This window comes from Syngnathus scovelli, chromosome 13 (genome assembly GCF_024217435.2).
Source record: "Syngnathus scovelli strain Florida chromosome 13, RoL_Ssco_1.2, whole genome shotgun sequence".
In the NCBI taxonomy this organism is placed as follows: domain Eukaryota; kingdom Metazoa; phylum Chordata; class Actinopteri; order Syngnathiformes; family Syngnathidae; genus Syngnathus; species Syngnathus scovelli.
In genome coordinates, this window is record NC_090859.1 from 1,357,113 (window position 1) to 1,371,299 (window position 14,187).

A 14,187-nucleotide genomic window follows, 5' to 3' on the forward strand; every position below is an offset into this window, starting at 1 on the left:
AGTAACCCCCAAACTGGAGGAGTGGCTGAAACAGATCCCAGGAAAAACATCTGACATCTCAGTCCAGAAAAGTGCAGTACTAGGAACAGCAAAGATACTGCGTAGAACCCTCAAGCTCCCAGGCCTCTGGTAGAGGACCCGAGCTTGAAGGGAAAAAGAGACCACCCACGGGGGGTGAGGAAAAGTTTTTATATATATATATATATGTATACATATATACATATATACATATGTATATATATATATATACATATATATATACATATATATGTATATATATGTATGTATGTATGTATGTATGTATGTATGTATGTGTATATATGTATATATATATATAAAAAAAAAACTTTTCCTCACCCCCCGTGGGTGGTCTCTTTTTCCCTTCAAGCTCGGGTCCTCTACCAGTCATGAAGTAAATAATATTTAAAATGGCGTATAGATCGCTCGCTACAAACTCGCGAATTTGAACACATTTCGTCAATAAATTTCGCATATTTCTGATTGAATTTTGAAGTTTAATATAATGCAACAGTTGAGCTCGACTTATACAAAGGATATATCATAAAATCGTAAATTTCCGTCGAATTTTAGGGGGTCGACTTATACACCGAGTCGACTTATACACCGGCAAATACGGTATATATATATATATATATATGTGTATATGTGTATATGTATATATGTATATATATGTATATGTATATATGTATATATATATATATATGTATGTATATATATATATGTATGTATATATATATATATGTATATATATATATGTGTGTGTATATATATATATATATATATATATATATATATATATATATATATATATATATATATATATATATATATAGATATAGATGTATATGTATATGCAAACAAGTCAAGTTTATTTATATAGCCCTTCATCACAGACAAGTCTCAAAGGGCTTCACATGGGCAAAGTTGACAGTTATTCTCAACATCCCTTGATCTTAATTCCCAAGGGGGCAAGGAAAAACTCACAAAACCCCAACTTGGGAAAAATGAGAAACGTTGAGAAAGGACCAAAGATGGTAGGATCCCCCTTCTGGGATGATTAAGTGGCAATGGGTGCAGAGTGGGCAACATTGAACACACAATATAAAACATCCAAAGAAAAAGTAGATGTCCACATTCAAAATGAAGAGCTGCAGGAAGGTGCCCTCAATTGTCATGGCAGTGTCTGCAAGGGGGGTTATTCACCTCAGATCCCTCGAATTTGGTCCCATTTCCCTTTTTTAAGCGTTGACTATGACCGTGTCTGACTTTGATATGTTTCTTACATTTCTAGGCGGAGCATACTACTTGATTTCAAGGAGTCTGGGCCCAGAATTTGGAGGTTCTATTGGTCTAATTTTTGCCTTTGCCAATGCTGTGGCTGTGGCCATGTATGTGGTGGGATTTGCTGAGACAGTTGTGGAACTGCTTGCTGTAAGCCCATTTGCTGTTGATGTTTTTCAAGGTTGATGAGAGAAACAGACAGGAAAACATTTCCATCACTTCTGCAAACATCAAACACAGAGAAATTACAGTTTTAACCTATTAATGCACAAGTAATTAATTGCATCCATAAGTATCCTACATCAATGGATACTCAGAAGATCTCATATAATGTATCTGTAAACACTATCTAATGTTCTGGGAATGACTGTGTTGACTAGTGTTTAATCAAAACTTGCAGTACTGTGTATGAAACTAGGCAAGTTGCTTAGTTTTCCTAAATCCAAGTTGAGGTCCAGTAATGTCACATAACTCAACGGGAACTGGGTGATGACTCCACTTTTGGTACTTTAAAATTTACCAGCACAAGAAAAGTTTAATTGAATCGACAAACAATGTCGTAATTTAAATTGAAAGAATAATTGAATTTCAATTATTTTCAATAAAAAACCTTTTTATTCTTCTTGGTCAAAAAGAAAAATGAATGAGCAGACAAATGATACTGAGCCTGGCGATCACATACCCACACTGTATCCACGCAGCACCACATCGAAGCAAAATGTTAGAAATCCATATACAATGTTGCATTACTGTTTGAATGATACCAACTGCTAATAGTTCGCCAGTATCAGTGAAATTAATGGATTTTCAAATGGGTTGCCCACAAGTGACTCAGTTATGCAGACATGGAAAGGAAAACAATAAATAAATGAAGAAACGAATATATACATTTTAATTTTTCTCATCTTTTAGGGTGTGGATGCCCTCATGACGGATGAAATCAATGATATCAGAATTATAGGTACCATTACTGTTATCCTTCTCCTGGGCATATCTGTTGCAGGCATGGAATGGGAGGCAAAGGTATGATAAGTCTTGTACAATATTTTGTACTTGGAAAGACTACAATAACTCTGTAGACCCTTAAGAGATATGGTTTACATTTTAACAAAAAAAAATGTTTTTTAAACAAATGTAATTGTTGATTTTCCTCCTTTTAGGCCCAGATCTTCTTGCTGTTTGTACTCATCACTGCAATCATCAACTACTTCATTGGAACTTTTATTACTGTTCAGTCAAAGAAATCTCTCGGCTTCTTTGGCTATGATGGTATGACATTTTATTTTTGTATGAAACTACTGACAGACAAATGGTGAAATATACTCTGTCAGGGGTCTCAAACTCCAGTCCTCGAGGGCCGCATTCCTTCATGTTTTCCAAGTTTCCCTCGTTAAACACACCTGATTCAATTATCAGGCTCCTGCAGAATGTGAGGATGAACTGATCATTTGAATCAGGTGTGTTTAACGAGGGAAACTTGGAAAACATGTAGGAATGCGACCCTCGAGGACTGGAGTTTGAAACCCCTGCTCTATGTACAGAGATTGAGTTTTTTACAAGGTCAGTATTACCCCTATTGTCAATCTACTGTGATATGAGGGGCTGATTGTCCACTTGTTGCTGGGCCCCACTGCTGATTCATGATTCTGTGATGGACATGTTAATTATGTCTGTAACTGAGCACATACAATTTTAGGATTTTGTAACAAGAGTCTTGTTTGTGTTTTCTTAGGTTCTATCATGTGGGAAAACATGGGTCCTGACTTCAGGAAAGAAACTTTCTTTTCTGTTTTTGCAATCTTTTTCCCTGCAGCTACTGGTATTTTAGCCGGCGCCAACATTTCTGGAGACCTTGCAGTAAGTTAACAGTTTCCACATTTTGTTAATGAGTACTGTATTTTTTGCATCATAAGGCGCTTCCTGCACAGACTCAATAACAGGGGCCCACACATACAGCACACTGCATTATTGGGCGCCTGCATGCTAAATCATACGGTATACAAAAAAGAAAAAGGGGAACAACAGCAAAACAGTGAGTTTGCTTTTAATTAGGCCTTCGCCCTCAGCGTATTTTCCGCACAATAAGGCGCTTCGAGTTAAAAAGTGCAGACTCAATTCCGGGGTCTATTTTGTATTTAACCCACACATAGGGCAGACCGCATTATAGGGCGCATGCATGCTATGACTTAAGGTAAACAAAAAACGTCACAGGAGCAAGACAACGAGACTACATGTTTAACCATATACTGTCTACTGTACTCACATTATTGTTAATCGATATTCATATGCAAATCCGTCCACGTCCTCATCGTCTGTATCCAAATTAAACAGTTGGGCAAGTTCGCCATTAAACATGCCAAGTTCCCTCGTCATTGTCTTGTCGTTGTCACGTTGCTCTTCTGCTATGATCCTGGCTGTCCAGAAAGCTCTAATTGTGCCTTGTAAGCATGTCTCTTTGTCTATGCCATTTTAGAGGGTCCTAATACTGTTTCCTTTGCACAAACGATAGTCTTTATTTATCAATGGCGGCGGAGGTACGTACGTAGGAAACGCCACAAAAAACAACTTTACAGATTTGCACAAACTGTGGTATTTATTTATCAATGGCGGCAGAGGTATGTACTTTGCACAAACGATAGTATTAAGGGTGTATTCAGACCAGAAAAGTCCTTTAGTCCGCTTGTTTGGTCCGAACCAAAAGCAGACTTAATTTTTTCCGTTTGGTATTTCCTATTTGGACTGTACACTTAAGCAAATGAAGTATACACATCCACGCTGTGCTCCCATTGGACAGCAATGACCAGGGCGGCACACAGAGCACAGACCCGGAAATGGAGGAAAACATGCGAGTCCTATGCGCTGCGTTCCTGCTCTCCATATTTGTACTGTTGGTGCGGATCTTCGCTGTTTGTATTCACACCTGAAGCAAACCGCACCAGAGTTCGTTTGGAAGCGAACCGAGACGACTTCAAAAAGTGGGTCTCGGTCCGTTTCTTTAATCCACACCAGGATTCATTTGCGAGGACTCACACCTGCACAATTCTAAAGCCTTCTAATCGCACCCTGGTCTTTTTAAAGCGGACAAAACAGTCAGGTCTGAATACACACTTATTTACCAATGGCGGCGGAGGTAGGTACTCCTCTACACGTTACGTCCGCCCCGATCCACTGATTGGTTCATCAGGTGCCTGTATATTACGTCTCTGTGTGGCGGACGCCACACAAAACAACTTTACAGATTTGCACAAACGATAGTATTTATTTACCAATGGCGGAGGAGGTATGTACTCCTCTCCGTGTTACGTCCAGTCCTCTGATTGTTTTGATTGTTTTCAATTCACCCCTTCACCCCCACTTCCACAGTGTGGCGGACATCTTGGAGTGACCCAGAAGTGCCCTAGAATGAACACGAAGTGAACCAGAAGTGCCCCTAAACAAACAGGATGTGCCCCAAAATGAACAGGAAGTGCCCCAACATGAACAGGAAGTGAACCGGAAGTGCCGCAATTTTAAAAGGAAGTGAACTGGAAGTGCCCCAAATCAAACCAGAAGTGACCTAAATTAAACTGGAAGTGCCCCAAACAAACCGGAAGTGGCCTTAATTAACCAGAAGTGACTTCATTTAAACTGGAAGTGCCCCAAATAAACCAAATTTACCCATAATTGAACCAGAAGTTTCATAAATATCGTTTTCCCTTCTAATTCCTCCGTTTTGCCATCGATTCAACCTGTTTCAACGTTTAACTCTGCAGCGTATTCCTACCTATTCCACAACTTCTCACTTACCAAAAATTCAAAACTTTCAGCTTCAAAATTCACGTCAAAGTATACAAAATTTGTTTTTTCTCTTCTAATTCCTACATTATTTGACCGATTTAACACTTTCCAACTTTCAACATCATTCTGTAGCGTTCCCCAAACCGGAAGTACCCCAATTTTAAAAGGAAGTGAACTGGGAGTGCCCCAAATCAAACCAGAAGTGACCTAAATAAACCGAAAGTGCCTCAAATAAACTGAAAGTGACCTAAATTCACCGGAAGCGACTTAATTTGAACCGGAAGTGGCCCCAAACAAAGCGGAAATGCCCCAAATAAACCGAAAATACCCTTATTTGAACCGGAAGTGCCCCCAAACAAATCAGAAGTGCCATAAATATCATTTTCCCTTCTAATCCCTCCATTTTGCCACCGATTCAACACGTTTCAATGTTTAACTCTGCAACTTATGCCTACATATTCCACAACTTCTCACTTACCAAAAATTCAAAACTTTCAACTTTAAAATTCAAGTCAAATTATACAAAATTTCGTTTTTCCCTTCTAATTCCTACATTATTTGACCGATTCAACCCTTTCCAACTTTCAACATCATTCTGTAGCATTCCCCAAATATTTATTCAGTATTATTATTTATCTTTGCCTTCACACGCAATTTCTCTAGAAATTGCAAATTCTATATCTTCTCTTTTATTCCTCACCCTTTTTTGACACGCGACTACTTCCACATAACTCATCTGATTTACCCCATTCAAATTTCAACATATTCGAAATATTCACACGAGGGGAGCTTGCATTTCTTTCATTCCAAAACTTTTCGGAAAATTGGTAAATTTTTGGCAAAATTTTCCCCATTCATTCTTAATGGCACATTGAACATTTCACATTGACATCGTTCCAGTTTGAAATTCACATCATTCAGCACATTCAAATCACATTGGGGAGGATTTCCAACATTCCCAAAATTGCCAAGTTAAAAAATGTCACCTTTTCTCATGAACAATTTGCAAATGTCCGTTTTTCCCTACTAATTTCTACATTTCTGACCAATTCAACCAGTTCCATCTTTAAACTATTCATCTTATGCCTACCCATACCAAAACATCTCAATTATCAAATAGACCAAATTTTGAAATTTAAAAATTATGCAAATTTTGTTTTTTGCTTCTAATCTCTACATTCTTGACCAATTTAAGCCGTTCCAACTGTAAAATGTTCATCTAGGCTTTTTTCTCTCTTACACTTTTTCTCCCTTATCGTTTTTCGCCTTACCGTTTTTCATGCCTACCATTTTTCTCACCTACAGTTTTTCGCTTACTGTTTTTCTGGCTTACCGTTTCTCTTGCCTACCGTTTTTCTGGTTTACCGTTTTTCTCGCCTACTGTTTTTACGCTTACCATTTTTCTTGCTTATTTTTTTCTCGCTTACCATTCTTCTTGCATACGATATTTCTGTAGCCTTCCAATTTTTTGACGCTCAACTTGTTACACATTGTTCAACCGATTCACCTCATTCAAACTTTCACATATTCCAAATATTCACGTGACGGCTGCTTCCGTTTTTGTAAAATTCGCAAATTTACGGCGAAAATTTCCCCATTTATTCTTATTGGCACATTCAACATTTACCGTTATTCATGCTGTTTTTCACGCTTACCGTTTTTCGCGCTTATTGTTTTTCGTGCTTATCGTTTTTCACGGTTACCATTTTTCATGCCTACCGTTTTTTTGCCCCTAATGTTTTTCGCATTTACCATTTTCGTGCTTACTGTTTTTTGCGCTTATTGTTTTTTGGACTTACTGTTTTTCGCATTTACCGTTTTTCGTGCTTGTCGTTTTTCATGCTTATTGTTTTTCGCGCCTACAGTTCTTTTCGCTTACTGTTTTTCTCTCCTATCGTTTCTCACTTCCAAATTTGAGTCCATGGTCCTCAGTCGGAAAAGGGTGGAATGCCCTCCCGAGAATGAGATCCTGCCCCAAGCAGAGGAGTTCAAGTATCTTGGGGTCTTGTTCACGAGTGAGGGCAGGATGGAGTGTGAGGTCGGTGCAGCGTCGGCTGTAATGAAGACTCTGTACTGGTCTGTCGTGGTGAAGAGAGAGCTGAGCCAAAAGGCAAAGCCGGTCGATCTACGCTCCGACCCTCACCTATGGTCGGGACCGAAAGAACAAGATCCCGGATACAAGCGGCCGAAATGAGTTTCCTCCGCAGGTGTCCGAGCTCTCGTTTAGGGTTTGATACATAGTTTACTTAGAGTAGCAACGTGTATGTTGTTAGACTTCAGCAGTTTCCGATTGTCTAGCGAGGTCGTGAAGGCAGCGGGGGGAAGTGATCCAGGTCGCTTGCTTGGAGCACACACACATATGTTGAGCTCTTGTTTAGTGAAATAACAAGCCGGTTACCAAACCCACGTCTTGCCTGGTACTTTGGTAACGCTACAATCTAGTTATATACGTAGATCTGTGGAATAATTGGAGCCGCAACTAACGTCAAAGCTGACGTCAGCGGCGCACGTAGGTCCGGCGTCAAAAGCTTTTTTTCTTTTTTTTTTCATTGACACGGAGGATGAATATTCCGATGGATTTAATGATTTGGAGTGACACGGATAGTTCGTTAAAATTGTTGTTTATAATACATTTATTTAATATATCTAGTCCAGGGATCACCAACCTTTCTTAAACCGAGAGCTACTTCCTGGGTACTGATTAAGGCAAAGGGCTACCAGTTTGACACACTTCTGAAATAGCCAATTTGCTCAATTTGGCTTTCACTATGTTATTATTGTCATTTCCAGTTCACATGTAAGTGTAATTTTAACAAGAATAGCAAAAATACAGTCAAACCTTGTTTTTTGACCACAATCCGTTCCAGAAGGCGGTTCGAGAAGGGAATCGGTCGAATTCCGAATTTATTTTTCCCATTACAAATAATGGAAATATTTTTAATCCATTTCAAGACAAAAAAAACCCCCGCCTTTTTTAAGCATTTTTTCATTTGCGCATATTTGTCCGATCGCGCAACTGCAGCGCACCGCCAAACGCGCAACCGTAGCGCGTCGCCAAACGCACAACCGTAGTGCGTTGCCCAACACGCAACTGCACCGCACTGGTCGCATTATTGTGACAGAGCCGTCGCTGAAATTTAGACAATATTTTTTAAAGTCCAGATGTACTTTCCACAATTTAACTGGACTAAGTGCGAAGGGAGCTTAATTTTGTCCTATCGCGCAACCGCAGCGCACCGCCGAACGCGTAACAGTAGCGCGTCGCCGACCGCGCAACTGCACCGCACTGATCGCATTATTGTGACAGAGCCGTTGCGAAAGTCCTGATGTACTTTCCAAAATGTAAGTGTACCTCAGTGCGCAGGAAGCTTAATTTGGTCCGATCGTGCACATGCAGCACGCCGGGCGCTTACTGTCGCATTGCTTTAAGAGCGTCTTTGTGTTTTAGGATGGCTTTACTGCTCCCACTTGCTTTCTCTGCAGGCATGATTAGGGGTTAATACAAGCCTCAAAGTAACGAAAATACAATAACAATGGAGTCAGTCAGCATCCGGGCCGTGCGGTCGGATTTTCTCGGGTCTTCTCGGCTCATCTCGCGAAGTTCGACCTCCGAATTTTGTTCGACAACCGAAGCAAAAAAATCTCGAATTTTCTGTTCGACTTCTGATTTGTTCGAGAACCAGGACGTTCGAAAACCGAGGTTTGACTGTAAAATAAATAGATACAGCTCACTGACAAGTGCATCTATTTGAGCCAATTTTAGAACAGTCCTGCGCGCGACTCATGCGGTCCTCACGGGCGACCTGGTGCCCGCGGGCACCGTGTTGGTGACCCCTGATCTCGTCTGACGTCAGCGGCGCACATACTTCCGTCGTCAACAGCTGTGTTTTACTATTTTTGTTAAGTGACACAAGACGAAGAATCCGATGGATTTAATGATTTGGAGTGACACGGATGGTTCGATAAAATTGTTGTCTATATTACATTTATTTGCTATAAGTTAAAGTTAAGTTAAAGTCCCAATGATCATCACACACACATCTGGGTGTGGTGAAATTTTTCCTCTGCATTTAACCCATCCCAGTATGATTTTGATTCATCCCCTGGGGGAGAGGGGAGCAGTGAGCAGCAGCGGTGCCACGCTCGGGAATCATTTGGTGATCTAACCCCCCATTCCAACCCTTAATGCTGAGTGCCAAGCAGGGAGGCAATAGGTCCCATTTTTATAGTCTTTGGTATGACCCGGCCGGGGTTTGAACCCACAAGGGCGGACACTCTACCACTAGGCCACTGAGCTGGTATATATATATCTAGTCTAACGTCAGTAATATAAACAATTCTATCGAACCATCCGTGTCACTCCAAATAATTAAATCCATCAGAATCTTCGTCTTGTGTCACTTAAAAAAAACACAGCTGTTGACTCCGGAAGTAGGTGCGCCGCTGATGTCAGACTAGATATAGCTAGATATATATACCAGCTCAGTGTCCTAGTGGTAGAGTGTCCACCCTGAGACTGGAAGGTTGTTGGTTCAAACCCCGGCCTGGTCATACCAAAGACTATATAAATGGGACCCATTGCCTCCCTGCTTGGCACTCAGCATTGAGGGTTGGAATTGGGGTGTTAGATCACCAAATGATTCCCGAGCGCGGCACCGCTGCTGCTCACTGCTCCCCTCTCCCCCAGGGGATGGATCAAAATCACAAGGGGATGGCCTGTGGAATGATTTGAAGTTCAGTCGCCGTCAGCGGCGCGCACCCGGCATTGTTGACATAAAGGACGATCGATGGATTTAATGGTTTGGAGTGACACAGATGGTTTGATAAAGGTGTTATTTATGTTATAGTTATTTGGATAACTGTCAATGTTACGTCAGGCCTGTTCTCAGCTCTTCGTTTGTGTTTATGTCACGTTAGTATACCGTATCGTTTAGCCTGTTGTTGCTGGTTCATGTCTGTTCTTGGTGTAGGATTTGGTCAAATAAATCTCCCCCAAAATGCGACTTAAACTCCGATGCAACTTTTATAGTGTTTTTTTGCTCTTTATTGTGCATTTTATGGCTGATGCGACTTGTACTCCGGAGCGACTTTTAGTCCGAAAAATTCATTATTTTTCGTTTACCGTTTTTCTCAACATTTTCAGCTCATTCCCAGTAATTGTATCATTTGATATCATTCCATAGCATTCCCCGAGTTTTATTGAACTTCTTCGCCTCTACATGCAATTTGTCTAGAAATGTCATATAGTTGCTTTTAAAATGATGGCAATTTTGGAGTGACAGACATCCTTCTGCATGGTTCGATGGCTGATATTTTCTTTGTCTCTGTAATTGGAATGTTCATGTATTTTATTTTCATGGATGCCTGCAGGACCCACAACTGGCCATACCCAGGGGAACAATGCTTGCCATATTAATCACTGGAATAGTTTATCTGGGAGTTGCTGTTTCTACAGGTAGCGTACTTAGTTCTTTGTATGTCCTTATACGTGTTTATATTTACATAAATATAGTTCTAATTAGTTTTTTCTCAAGAATATCCCATTGTTTGAGTCCTTTATGAGCATTTGACACTTGCCATCCCAGGTTCCTGTATTGTGAGAGATGCCAGTGGAAATGACACAGTCACCTCTCAGTTCCTAATGAATTGCACAGATGCTTCTTGCAAATTTGGCTATGACTTTTCTGCTTGTAAGAGAGACAAAGATAGCTGTCGCTATGGTCTACACCATGATTATCAGGTATGTTGAGTTTTCCAATCTTTACTCTGTCTTTTACGCTTACTCTATTAGGTGTAAATAGCAAACATGTTTTCGTTGTTTGTACAGGTTATGAGCATGGTTTCGGGTTTTGGACCTATCATTACAGCAGGAATTTTCTCTGCCACCCTGTCCTCAGCACTAGCATCGTTGGTCAGTGCACCCAAAGTATTTCAGGTGAGACCAGCTTAAAATAGGTAAGACTTTCACTAATTGAACATATGCCTCACACCTTGGTAGATTTGAGCACCTTACTCAAAGGCACCTTAACCATGAATGGCGGTACGTCAGGGGTGGTATGTCGCGCTCTCATTTCTGCACCCATGACATCATTACTTAGGAGAATGAATAGGTGAGGGGCCAGACAAAGCACGGCTCAGAAGACCTCATATGGTGGATAACATATATATACACCTAGTTTTCCCTCGCCCGGATGCGGGTCACCGGGGCCCCAATCTGGAGCCAGGCCTGGAGGTGGGGCTCGAAAGCTAGCGCCTGGTGGCCGGGCCTTCGCCCATGGGGCCCGGCCGGGCACAGCCCGAAAATGAAACGTGGGTCCCCCTTCCCATGGGCTCACCACCTGTGGGAGGGGCCAAAGGGGTCGGGTGCAAAGCGAGCTGGGTGGCGGCCAAAAGCGGGGACCTTGGCGGTCCGATCCCCGGCTGCAGAAGCTGGCACTTGGGACATGGAATATCACCTCTCTGGCACTTGGGACATGGAATGTCACCTCTCTGGCTGGAAAGGGGCCCGAGCTGGTGTGTGAGGCAGAAAGGTTCCAACTAGATATAGTCGGACTTGCCTCCACATACAGTTTGGGTTCCGGTCCTAGCCCTCTCGAGAAGATCTGGACTCTCTTCCACTCTGGAGTTACCCACGGTGAGAGGCGTCGAGCAGGTGTGGGTATACTTATTGCCCCCCAGCTGGGCGCCTGCACATTGGGGTTCACCCCGGTGAACGAGAAGGTAGCCTCCCTCCGCCTTCGGGTGGGGGGACGGGTCCTGACTGTTGTTTGTGTCTATGCACCAAACAGCAGCTCAGAGTACCCACCCTTCTTGGGGTCCCTGGAGGAAGAGCTGGAGAGTGCTCCTTCTGGGGACTCCATTGTTCTACTGGGTGACTTCAATGCTCACGTGGGCAATGACAGTGAGACCTGGAAGGGCGTGACTGGGAGGAACGGCCCCCCGATCTGAACCTGTCCGATTGTTGGATTTCTGTGTTCGACACGGATTGTCAATAATGAACATCATGTTCAAACATAAGGGTGTCCATGTGTGCACTTGGCACCTGGACACCCTAGGCCGCAGTTCGATGATCAACTTTGTAGTCCAGGGATGAGAATTTTCCGCGGATTTCCGTTTTTTTCTGTCGAAAGTATTTTCGTAAATCGTGTAAATCCGTTGAGAATATTATTTTTTCATATATGGGGGGGTGCGGCCGGCCAGCAACGTTAGCCTCGGCAACTCGCGTGCATTCCCTCGCCTGGCGAGACGGCATATATGTATACTGTATTTTTCGGACTAAAAGTCGCATCGGAATATACGTCGCATTAGCCATAAAATGCACAATAAAGTGAAAAAAAACATAAGTGCAACCAGAATACAAGTCGCATTTTGGGGGAAATTTATTCAACAAAATCCAACACCAAGAACAGACATGAACGAGCAACAACAGCCTAAACGATACCGTATGCTAACGTGACATAAACACAAACGAAGAGCTGAGAACGGGCCTGACGTAACATTGACAGTTATCCAAATAACTATAACATAACACCTTTATCAAACCATCTGTGTCACTCCAAATCATTAAATCCATCGATCGTCCTTTATGTCAACAATGCCGGGTGCGCACTGCTGACGGTGGATGCACTTCAAATCATTCCACAGGCTCATATAACGATATATAAATTAGATATCAAATAACTATGATATAAGCAATATCATTATCAAACCATCTGTCACTCCAAATCATTAAATCCATTGATCGTCCTTTATGTCAACAATACCGCATGCGCGCCGCGCCGCTGACCGCGGTTGCATTTCAAATTATTCCACAGGCCCATATAACGATATATAAATTATATATCAAATAACTATTATATAAGCAATAATATTATCAAACCATCTGTGTCACTCCAAATCATTAAATCCATCGATCGTCCTTTATGTCAACAATGCCGGGTGCGCGCCGCTGACGGCAGTTGCACTTCAAAATATTCCACAGGCCCATATAATTATAAACAACAATTTTATCAAACCATCTGTGTCACTCTAAGTCATTAAATCCCGTGATCGAATCCTTTGTCCTTCATGTAAAACACCGCCGCATATGCGCCGCGCCGCAGTTGCAGATCAGATTACAGTAATCCCTTGCTACATCGCGGTTCGTTTATCGCAGTTTCACTACATCGCGGATTTTAGAATTTTGAAAATTTGTGAATAATTTCACATTTAAGTCGCTCCTGAGTAAAAGTCGCCCCCCACCCAAACTATGAAAAAAACGCGATTTATTGTCCGAAAAATACAGTATATTACAGTTTTCTCGTAGGGCCATTTTGACTGTGAACCCATGTATGATTGCCTCATATTATCACATATAAACAAAAAATTGATGGGTACCTACTAACATTGACAGTTATCCAAATAACTATAACATAAATAACACCTTTATCAAACCATCTGTGTCACTCCAAATCATTAAATTCATCGATCGTCCTTTATGTCAACAATGCCAGGTGCGCGCCGCAACGCTGATGTCGGTTGCAGTTCAAATTATTCCACAGGCTCATGTAACGATATATAAATTATATATAAAAACTATTATATAAGCAACAATGTTATCAAACCATCTGTGTCACGCCGAATCATTAAATCCATCGATCGTCCTTGATGTAAACAATGCCGGGCGGGTGTGCACCACGCCGCTGACGTCGGTTGCAGTTCAAATTATTCCACAGGCCCATATAACGATATATAAATTATATATTAAATAACTATTATACAAGCAACAATATTATCAAACCATCTGTGTCACTCCAAATCATCAAATCTATCGATCGTCCTTTATGTCAACAATGCCGGGTGTGCGCCGCGCCGCTGACGTCGGACTCGCCTCAGTTGCAGTTCAAATTATTCCGCAGGTCCATATAATTATAAACAACAATTTTATCAAACAATCTCTGTCACTCCAAGTCATTAAATCCCGTGATCGAATCCTTTCTCCTTTATGTAAACACCGCCGCGTGTGCGCTGCGCCGCACCGCTGCTGTCAGTTGCAGTTCAAATTACAGTAATCCCTTGCTACATCGCGGTTCGTTTATTGTGGCTTCACTCATCGCGGATTTTTGAATT

The 14,187-nt window shown here is 41.7% G+C and overlaps 1 protein-coding gene across 2 annotated transcripts in view; it reads left to right on the forward strand.

The window, feature by feature from the left end:
- slc12a2 (solute carrier family 12 member 2) overlaps positions 1–14,187 on the forward strand; it is a 114,864-nt gene that overhangs the window by 57,026 nt on the left and 43,651 nt on the right. For both annotated transcript variants that reach the window (XM_049738637.1, XM_049738636.2), the window contains exons 5-11: positions 1,313–1,452; positions 2,215–2,325; positions 2,463–2,571; positions 3,035–3,159; positions 10,450–10,534; positions 10,665–10,819; positions 10,907–11,014. In XM_049738637.1, the coding sequence (XP_049594594.1) occupies positions 1,313–1,452; positions 2,215–2,325; positions 2,463–2,571; positions 3,035–3,159; positions 10,450–10,534; positions 10,665–10,819; positions 10,907–11,014 (833 nt within the window). The remainder of the gene's footprint in view (positions 1–1,312; positions 1,453–2,214; positions 2,326–2,462; positions 2,572–3,034; positions 3,160–10,449; positions 10,535–10,664; positions 10,820–10,906; positions 11,015–14,187) is intronic.